Source organism: Crotalus tigris, unplaced genomic scaffold (assembly GCF_016545835.1).
Source record: "Crotalus tigris isolate CLP2741 ecotype Arizona unplaced genomic scaffold, ASM1654583v1 scf7180000020352.946698, whole genome shotgun sequence".
In the NCBI taxonomy this organism is placed as follows: domain Eukaryota; kingdom Metazoa; phylum Chordata; class Lepidosauria; order Squamata; family Viperidae; genus Crotalus; species Crotalus tigris.
Window position 1 is genome coordinate 56,616 of NW_024097981.1, and position 10,917 is coordinate 67,532.

The window sequence follows — 10,917 nt, forward strand, 5'->3', positions numbered from 1 at the left end:
TCCCATCTCAAATGCCTCGAAGTGGATGATGGGTTTGCTTAAAGCAGTGGTTCTCAACCTTTTTAATGCTGCGACCCCCAACCGGTCGTAAGTCGAGGATTACTCAACTGGTGCAGCACCGTTTGCAGAATGGGCCTTTTGGTGGGCTCAGCAGGGCAGAGACAGCCTGGACAATTCCTATTGGCTTTTGAAAGCCAATAGAATTAGACTCTATTCAAGAGAGTCTATTCTATTGGCTTTCAAAAGCCAATAGAATAAAAGGGAGTAGCACAGCTAAGGAAAAGGGGTAAAAAATGGCGGACTGCGTTGTTTGGCGACCCCCGTGAAATGGTCGTTCGACCCCAAATGGGGTCCCGACCCACAGGTTGAGAACCACTGGCTTAAAGATTGCAGCATTTGCTTTGTGACCCTGTGCTCGCTTAACAACTACAGCCAGAAATAATATAAAATAGGACACGATCAAAAACAACCTTCTTAATGACAGTCATGACTTACAGTAAACTATTTGTATAGTTTACTGTGCTGGTTACTATCGTCCCAGGTGGGGAACAAACTCAACTAGAATTTACAAACCAGAATAGCTGGACCCACTATACATACATCCGGGTCTACAGCAAACTAGCCTTCATCTGGATTGCATTCACTTCTGATGACATCTTGTATTGTGTGAAAGTTTGGAATTTTTGACCTCCAGAAATCTGGATTTGAAGGGAATTTAAAGATCAACTAGTCCAGGTGTTGGTGGACTCCACTTTGCTGGAGGTGTTTAAACAAATATCGAAGTACGGTAATAGGTTCCTTTGCTGAATAACAAGAGTTGGAAGAGACCTTGGAGGCCATCTAGTCCAACCCCCTGCCCTAGCAGAAAACCCCATATCATTTCAGACAAATGGCTGTCCAATCTCTTCTTAAAAACCTCCACTGATGGAGCACCCACAACTTCTAGAGGCAAGTTGTTCCACCGTTTGATTGCTCTGGGATTAGAGAATAACAGAAGAAGAGTTGGAAGGGACCTTGGAGATCTTCTAGTCCAACCCCCTGCCTTAGCAGGAGACCTTACACCATTTCAGGCCAATGGTTGTTCAATCTCTTCTTTAAAACCTCCAGTGACGGAGCTCCCAAAACTTCTGGTGGCAAGCAGTTCCACTGGTTAATTGTTCTCCCTGTCGGGAAATTTCTCCTTAGTTCCAGGTTGCTTCTGTCCTTGTTTAGTTTCCATCCCCTGCTGGCTCAGGTTGGACTAGATGATCTCTAAAATGGCCCCATCACCCTTTCATTCTAGGATTATAGGATGCTTCGAACGGCTGCATCCATTGCAAACTAGAATTCCCCCAGACGGTGCTTCTGATCCCACCCTGGTTAGCAGGAGCCTGTCCAGAGGCTGTTAGATGTGTGGTTTAGAGGCAGAAGTGAAAAATGTGACATATGTTTTGTGTGTTCCAGGACAGTGTCGAAGATGGGACACACCCTGGTGGATTCTGCAGCAACGTTAATTCCAACATCTCCTAGCAGGTTGGTGCAAAATTTGCTTGCTTGATGGCTATTCTGACTCTGAGTTAAAAAATGCCTTCTTTTAAATCAAGTCAGATAGATAACTCAATAGAAATGATTTCATAACAAAAAATATATTTCAGTCAGAAAGATTACTTGCATTCATGCTGTGGTTTTTACTTCTGGAAAATACATCCTTTGTCCATTCCTATAGGTAAAAGAATGATGCTCTCTTCCATACCATCTTTATAACGGCGCAGGCTCAGCGGGTGACATCTGATGGCCCATGCTTCTTTCAGACAAAGACATTCCAATCTGGCTTGTGTCCAGGAAGTCTCCCAATGCCCTTTAGAGACTCCTCCCACTGACCTATTAACAAATCAGCATTTAACCCAATAACTGCCAGATATTCTAACATACTGATACATTCTCTCTAGTTAGGGTTACATAGAGCTATACAAGGTTACATAGAGCTATATGATTCAGAACAATGGCAATGCCCAAATTTTTTCCTTCTCTTCCAGGGAAGTCTGTGGGAGGCCTTAATTTATTTATTTGTGCAATACATTTTCTGAAGGGCTAGGGTGAGGGTTCAAAAGACCATCAAAAAGCTAGGAGAGAAACAAAAAAGGCACAAAGATCTTATCGCTTGCAATTAACCCCCAGTGAAGCAACAGCAAGATTTAACACCAGACCAACAGCTTCCAAGTCAATGGGGAAAAGACTGCAGTGATTCTCTTAACAACTGTGGCAAAAAACGAGGGCATAAAACCTGGCATTGGTCATAAGTTGAGGACTGCCTCTACGAATAAAAAAATCTGATTTGGCTTTTGGCTTCCTCAGCCTTCCTGAAAAGCTAAGCAGGGTCAGACGTGGTTCAATCTTGGAGGGGGGACAATCTGGAAAGTCCAAGGCTATCTTCACTCACAGAGAAGTTGAAGAAAATTCTGGAACATGTTAAAAGTGTGTGTTGTTCTAATGCACAAAAACATGTGTGTTTATAAGTATATGTGTTGCTCGGCTCCATGGCAGTCGTAAGTCGAGGTCTACACATACAGACACCCACACCCACACATACATACACACACATATATGTGTGTTTCTGTGTGTGTAGTCCTTGACTTACTACCACAACTGAACCCCACTGAGCAAGACAAGTGAGTTTTGCCTCATTTTACGACCTTTCTTGCCACATTTGTTAAGTGAATCCCTGCAGTTGTAAGTTAGTCACAAAGCCGTTAAATGAAATAAATGTTGACTTTGCTTGTCAGAAGGTCATAAAAGGGGATCACACAGGACACTGCAACCATCATAAATACGAGTCAGTTGCCAAGCATCTGAATTTTGATCACATCACCATAGGGATGCTGCAACGGTCATAAGTGAAAAGCAGTCATCAGTCACTTTTTTCAGTGTCATAGTAACTCCAAATGGTTGTATGTAGAGGACTACCTGTAAATGTCCTTCCCCTTAATATCATCTGGGAAACTGACATGGGAAGGTGGTTTGCGACGTCTCATAAGTACCTGCTTGGGCTTTGCAGGATGGATCCTGGATGCCATAAATTGGGCTTTCGGCCTTGTTTACAAAAATCCGTTTTATTTTCATTCGGCCAAACCAAACTGATCTTCTCTCTGTTTTAGTGCACTACAGCTGAACAACATCGATTTCAGAACCCTGCAGGCTCAGATCACCGAATACAAGACTCTGTGTCAAGCAGCAGAAGTGGAACGAGACCGTTTGATAGAGCTGGTCAGCATCCTACAGAAAAGGTATCGTGGGTCGCTGAGCACAAAATTCCCTGGCTTTTTTTGAAACTCAGAGTCCCTTGTCCCAAGTCACTCAGATGTTGAGACTCCACAAAGACTCTGGAAAGAATGCGCAGAAGAGCAACAAAAATGATCAGGAGGCTGGAGGCTAAAAGATATAAAGAACGGTTCCTGGAATTGGGTGTGTTTAGTCTAATGAAAAGAAGGCCTAGGGGTGACATGATAGGAATCTTCCAATATCTCAGGGGTTGCCGCAAAGAAGAGGGGGGGTCAACCTCTTCTCCAAAGCATCTGGAAGCAATGGATGGAAACAAATCAAGGAGACATCACTGAAAGATGAGCCAGCCATGTGCTGCAGCTGTCCAAAAGTCCAACACAGTGCTAAGCTGCATTAACAGGGATAGAATTCAGATCACGTGAAGTGTTAATACCACTTTACAATGCCTTGGTAAGATCCACATTTGGAATATTGCATCCAGTTTGGGATGCCATGATATAAAAAAAATGTCCCAGTCAATCCACCTCTTGGATTTCCTGGTGGTCTCCCATCCATCTACACCCAAAGCCAGATTCTGCCTCGCTGGGGAAATATTTGATAGTTCTCTCTCAGCTCTTGAATTGTTGCTGTTTATGGGGCTACAGGGATGTTTGACCTTTCTTTCTTTTATTTTCTTTTTCAAAGTTTTATTAATTTTTAAGAATTAGAATCTTTAGAGCTTAGTAAACAACATGTCTGGGTTCACATATTTAACCTTAACTTCAATATAAATCTATTCAGTACTGCACATTCCAATATTTTTTTCTCTAATCCTCCTTTCTTCCCCATATTTTTTCCATTTTCCCCTCATTACACAATTACAATTATTAATACTATTGATATATGCAACATCTTCATCATAAACATCTTCATCATATTTTATTAGTATTATACAAATAACAATATCAATTCATAAATCAATATCCTGTTTTTCGTGCTCTTGTTAAAGCTTGATTTCCCATCAATATTTAAAGTCATGATTTTCTCAATATTAATTACATTTATATAGCTAAAAATTTTATTCATACCAATCCTCCTCTTATTTTCGTATTTCCCATATCAAAAGAAGAAAAAAGATGCTAAATCATATCTTTTATTAGAAAAGCCTAATTATATCTAAGGGTCATCCATTCTTTTAATCATATTGAAACAAGTATTTAAACATATAATGCCCCCTCTAATAGGTCAAATCTTCTATGTTTTAAACCTAACTCTCACTTTCTTTCTTTGCCAAGTAGCTTTCCAAGCTAAGACATTAAATCACCCAGAAATTTTCTTTCTATTTTTGTGAAAGTTGCTTGGCATGAAGAAGACAATTTAGGTAGGGTATTTTGGGGGGAGGAATTCTGCCCATTTATGTTGCTTAAGCAATTCTCACCTTCCTTCTCTCTCAATTTCTCCACTCATCTTTTGTCTCCCAAACTGTAACATTTCCCCTGACAGCTCTATGTTCCATTCCCCAAAATCTTCTTCCTTGTCATCAGGTGCATCTTGCAGACTTAAGGGGTAAAGAGTCTTTTGCATTTTCATTGTTATGGGTAATTCTTGCAGTATTTTATTTGTGTATGGTAGTTTATATTTCCCTTCTTTCATCTCTTCCATCTCTAGGTCCATTTCCTCTGCTTCATCTTCCAATGTCTGATTTATTTATTCATATTTTGTAGTCGTTGTCTGGGAACTTTCTAGTTGTAGATTTAATTTGGAGATTTGCTTATTTATATTATCTAAATTATTTTTAGTCTCATTATGGTTTCTTTTTATGTCCTCTTTGTATGCAACAATTGTTTGGTGAATTAGTTGTAGCGTAGAGTATATTTCCTTCTGAAAGGTGTTTGTTTTTTCTTGAGGTATCATTCCTGGAGATTGTCTAATGTCACCAGTCTCAGTAAGAGTAGAACAAAGTTTCCTCTAGCTTTCTGGACTTTATTTGTAGCCTTTATAATCCAATAGATTCCAGAATATAGTCCAGTCCCAAAAGCAATATTTTATAGTTATCCTTTGTCTCAGGCATCCAAAAATTGTCAGTCAGGCAAGGTTATAATCCACAATGTTCAAAATGTTCAATCTCTCTGGAAACAGCTCAAAAGTCTCTCCCAGCTGGGTGTAATCAAAAGTCAATTTTTTCTTTCTCTCCCACTAGCTCTTGAGATTAAAAGTCCAAGCTAAGTAGGTATTTATAGCCCAAAAAGGTCAGGGTGATAAGTATGCCAAAATATTTTCCTTTATTGCCAGCTGTTTTCCCTTAAGCTAGGAGTAACCAAGCAGCCAGGAAGCTAGTTATAGCACTGTATTCAAATCCACCACTAGATGTCATTCAAAATCCATTTTCTACTCTTAAGACAGATTTCTTATATTTCACCTCAATGTTTTTTTTTCAAAGAGAAAATCTTAACAATTATCTCAGTTCTCAAATTTCAAAACTGTAGCTTTATGTTACTTCCATGTCAATATTGTATATTTCTGTCCCCCATAGAAATTAAAACGCCGTTTCCATTCACATTTGGAGGTTTTTAGCTTCTTGGGAGCCTTTCCCAGGAAATTCAGTTGTAAGATAGCAAAGAAAGGATCAATATTCTCATCCAGTTCCCAAACATGCTGTTTACGATGTGTTAATTGGTGCTTTTCTTCTTTGGTTGTCAGCAGCTAGTGGCTGGCCATAGGGATGTAGCCAGTCTTTCCCTTGCTGGTTTGGAGGGCTTTTCTCGGATCGAACAGAAAAACTGCCATCTCACCGTGATCGACGAGACACCCCTCCACCTTCATCACCTCTTTGGGGCAATTTTAGGCCCTTTTTAGGGGCCCCAGCAGAGCAAAATCAGACATGGTAGGCAGAGCCCTGCCTTTCTGCGTCTGTCTCACTGCAGCGCAAAACCGGAAGTCTTTCAGGTGTTTGATCTTTCTGATGATGCTTATGTGCAACATTTATGTTTCCAGGGTGGATGAGAGCATCACTAAAGTTTGGGAAGCAGAAAAGAAATTTCAGGAACAACAACATAAGTACGTCGCTCTTGAGCAGCAGTTTGCGAAGCTGAAGATGGAATCGGGGAAGACAGTCATGGCCCCCAGGGCTCACCCCAAAACCAAAACAGGTAAAATCATTCAAAACATCTAGGCATGCAATGCTTCACAGAAGCCTTGTGCAAAACTTGACCAGTGGAATTTCCACAGAGGAGAATTTCCTTCCCTAATGGCCAACTAGGGGTGGCTGTGGAAAAGAGTCCCAAAATAAAGGCAAAGATGGTCGTCATAACTGCACAACCCCCCCCCTTTTTGAATGAACACATAGTCCTCAATTTATCACCGGTCACGTAGTGACCGTTTGAAGTTATGACGGACTTCCCCAGAACTACTTACTAATCAGTTTCAAAGTTCCAATGGCCCCACCTCTTCCCCTTGTGGTCATGTGACTAATTTGGGGGACTTGGCAACCACCCCACATTGAAAGCCATTTGCAGTGTCCCATGATTGCGATTTTGGGCCATTTTTGCCAAAAAAAAAAGTGGTGTTTACTTTTGGTTGCCAGGCAAAAGCCCTCATTGGGTATAATGGGTTCACTTAACAACCGTTGGATTCGCTTAACGACCACTGCAAAAAAAATCACAAAATCAGGCACAGTATGCTGACCTGCTTAACACTACCATGACTGATGAACGTGATTCCAGGCTCAGTTACGGTCATAAGTTGAGAATTATACATACCGTATTTTCCGGCGTATAAGACGAACCCCAACTTCGGAGACGATTTGCATGCTTTAGAAAGTCATCTTATACGCCAGAAAATACGGTATATGTATTCCCCCCCCCAAAATGGCATTCACTTTGGCTTCTAGAATAAAAAACACCCCATAGTAAAAAAAAATGGATTTGCTTAATGCAGTGGTTCTCAACCTTTTTAATGCCGTGACCCCCAACCGGTCATAAGTCGAGAACTACTCAACCAGTCGTAAGTCGAGGACTACTCAACTGGCGCAGCACCGTTTGCAGAATGGGACTTTTGGCAGGCTCAGCAGGGCAGAGACAGCCTGGACAATTCCTATTGGCTTTTGAAAACCAATAGAATTAGACTCTATTCAAGAGAGTCTGTTCTATTGGCTTTCAAAAGCCAATAGAATAAAAGAGAGTAGCACAGCTAAGGAAAAGGGGGAAAAAATGGCGGACTGCGTTGTTTGGTGACCCCTGTGAAATGGTCGTTCGACCCCAAATGGGGTCCCGACCCACAGTTTGAGAACCACTGGCTTAATGACTGCAGCATTCGCTTAACGATGGCAGTATTTGCTTAATGACCACTGCAAAAAAATCTCATAAAATCAGGTCCAGTCACCATCATGACTTACGGTCTGGGGAGTTCTGGCAGTCGAAATTCACGCGTCTTACAGTCTTTTTCCTCTTCTCCACCGAAAATATGAATTGTGATTTCTTTTTTTCCAGAAAAGTTTAAAATTTGGTGGGTTTGTGAGCAGCCTTCCAGATCAGTATCCCTGTTTAACGATACATCTTGTCTCAACAGCTCCGTCATTCAGCAGCACCAAAATGAGCTGGAACGCCGGGGATAAAAAAGATCTGCCATCCGTTCAACTTTCCGAAGTGCCTCTGGAATCTCAGTTAGAGGAACTGTCCACACAGTAAGACATTTAATATTTTTTTCCGTTTTTTTAAAATCAAAACTCTAAATTAGATTTAAGAAGTTGTTAAGTTAGTAACATGGCTGTTGAGTGAATCTGGCTTGTCTGTTGACTTTGCTTGTCAGAAGTTCGCAAAAGGGGATCACATGACCTTGGGACATGGTGACCGTCATAGATAAGTTGCCAAGCCTCTGAATTTTGATCACATGACCATGGGGATCCTGCAACAGTTGTAAGTGTGAAAAATGGTCATAAGTCACTTTTTTCAGTGCCGTTGTAACTTTGAATTGGTCACTAAATGAATGGCTGTAAGTTAAGGACTGCCTGTACAAGTGATCCTCAACTTATGACCGTAACGGAGCCCACAATTATGATCATTAATTGATTGGTCATTAAGCAGGTTACCACTTGACTGCTCACAATTTTACAACATTTTTTGCCACTGTCATTAAGCAAACACCGCAATTGTTAAGTGGAACCATGTTACCCAATGGCTGTTCTTTGCCTGAAAGCCGAATTAAATGTTTCCATCAAAAAAAAATGTCATAAATTTTCCAGCGTATAAGACGACTTGGCGTATAAGATGACCCCTGCCTTCGGAGATGATTTGCATGCTTTAGATCACACAAAACTACAAATGTCAGTAAACGAAGGCCAGTTACTCAGCACCCAAAATATGACTACTTATTTACAACTATGTAAATAGCCCTGGTGAGATTTGTCATAATGTCAGGGAATTGCGCAGGTGGTGTCCAAATGGAGTCAGAGGCTGTCAGGAACTTCTAAGTTTTATATACCTTATATTCCGTCGTATAGGACGACTTGGCATATAAAACAACTCCCAACTTCGACGCCGATTTCCATGCCTAGAAAGTCGTCTTATACACTGGAAAATACGGTAAATAAATATGTTTTACACAGTATATATAGATAGTCAGGCAAACAGGAGCATCATGAGGTCAATCGACACAGCAGGAACATCATGAGATCAATCGACACAGCAGGAACATCATGAGGTAAATCAACATAGCAGGAACATCATGAGGTAAATTGATACAGCAGGAACATCATAAGGTAAATCAACACAACAGGGACGTTGTGAGGTGAAATCAACCCAGCAGGAACACCATGAGATAAATCAACACAGCAGGGACATCATGAAGTAAATTGATACAGCAGGAATATCATGAGATAAATCGACATAGCAGGAATACCATGAGGCAAAATCAACACAGCAGGAACATCATGAGGTAAATTGACCCAACAGAAACATCGTGAGACAGCAGGAACATCATGAAGAAATTGATACAGCAGGAACATCATGAGGTCAATCGACACAGCAGGAACATCATGAGATCAATCGACACAGCAGGAACATCATGAGGTAAATCAACATAGCAGGAACATCATGAGGTAAATTGATACAGCAGGAACATCATAAGGTAAATCAACACAACAGGGACGTTGTGAGGTGAAATCAACCCAGCAGGAACACCATGAGGTAAATCAACACAGCAGGGACATCATGAAGTAAATTGATACAGCAGGAATATCATGAGATAAATCGACATAGCAGGAATACCATGAGGCAAAATCAACACAGCAGGAACATCATGAGGTAAATTGACCCAGCAGGAACATCGTGAGACAGCAGGAACATCATGAAGAAATTGATACAGCAAGAACATCATGAGGTAATTGACACAGCAGAAACATCATGAGATAAATCATAGCAGGAATATCATGAGGCAAAATCAACATGGAAGGAACATCATGAGATAATATCAACAAAGCAGGAATATCATGAGGTATATTACAGAGTATGTAGGGCACACAGGAAAAAAGGCAGGAAACAAGGAATTCACTCACAGGACCAATCACAGTGCAGATTGCCTTGCACCATGGCCAGTTCTCTTCAACTAATCAACCACAACTCTGTGTGTTCTGGCTCACTGCACAACCCTTCACTTTTCCAATTACTAAATTTAAATATCTTAACTCATAACTTCAAATGGTCTCTAGAGCACTGGTCGTAAGTCAAGTATTTTCGGTCAGATATCGGTCCATTTATTTCTTTTAATTATATATATGTAAACATCCGTCAACTGTTTCCTTCCTTGCAGGCTAGCGATCCAGATGGACGAGATCGAAGGCCTGAAGAACGCTTTGCAAGAATCCATCCGGACCAAAGAGGAGGACTTCCGTGTGTACCAGGACACCGTGGGACAGGTGAAGGAGATCTTCCTGCACGCTCTGAAGCAGCACGCGCAGGAGAAGAACTGAGTCGGGTCTGGTGGTGGGAGGGGGTTAGTCCCACTGTCCAGATGTGGTCCCTCCGAGGTGACTCTCATTTAAATACTTGCAGGAGGGTGCAGGAGACATAGCAGACGTTGGTCCTGTAGAAGATGCAGGTGGTCCCCAGCTAGAGGGACGCAAGGGCCAGCTCCTCTCATCCATAATGATGTATTCGTAGTCATATTCACCGGATCGGTAGTCCGGCCCTCATTCCAAACGAATCTAGAATCCCTAAGCAGGAAGAATTTGCTTGGGTAGAAACCAACTTTGGATCAACTTTGACATCCCTTGCCAAACAAGACCTGTTTTTAAACTTTTCCAATGTAAATACAGACCCCATTGTTGTCACTCAGCAAGACCTGGACAAAGTATAATGTCTTGTTTATTTTTTCAAAAGACACAATACCATGTTTCTTTGATCGCGTGCTTGTGAATTGCAGGGATGGTGAGGGTGAATTGCTTTTCCTGGATCGCTCATTTACAAGTGTGTTTGTACACCTCTCGTGCCCTTTTTCATCTCTGCCCAAGTTTGCTTCACGATCAGTTAACTCCCTTGTTGACTTTTAGTTTATCTTCGGACGTTTTCCCCTTGCTGAGTTGCTCAAGGAGGGCTCAGATTAAATTAGAAAATATTGATCCAAAAGGGATTCAGTTTGAGTTGAAGACGATTTAGCACACTGTAGTTATGAAAAGAAAAGTAAGCA

General features: G+C 41.3%; 1 protein-coding gene across 5 annotated transcripts in view; it reads left to right on the top strand.

The window, feature by feature from the left end:
* CCDC13 (coiled-coil domain containing 13) overlaps nucleotides 1–10,581 on the top strand; it is a 35,917-nt gene extending 25,336 nt beyond the window's left edge. For 4 of the 5 annotated variants that reach the window (XM_039366785.1, XM_039366784.1, XM_039366781.1 and 1 more), the window contains exons 13-18: nucleotides 1,444–1,512; nucleotides 3,135–3,263; nucleotides 6,232–6,386; nucleotides 7,804–7,918; nucleotides 10,042–10,147; nucleotides 10,284–10,581. In XM_039366785.1, coding sequence (XP_039222719.1) covers nucleotides 1,444–1,512; nucleotides 3,135–3,263; nucleotides 6,232–6,386; nucleotides 7,804–7,918; nucleotides 10,042–10,147; nucleotides 10,284–10,391 — 682 coding nt within the window. In that variant the 3' untranslated portion in view covers nucleotides 10,392–10,581. Of the gene's footprint in view, nucleotides 1–1,443; nucleotides 1,513–3,134; nucleotides 3,264–6,231; nucleotides 6,387–7,803; nucleotides 7,919–10,041 lie in introns of all 5 variants that reach the window. The other variant, XM_039366786.1, reaches the window with a different exon arrangement.
* Nucleotides 10,582–10,917: the final 336 nt, after the last annotated feature.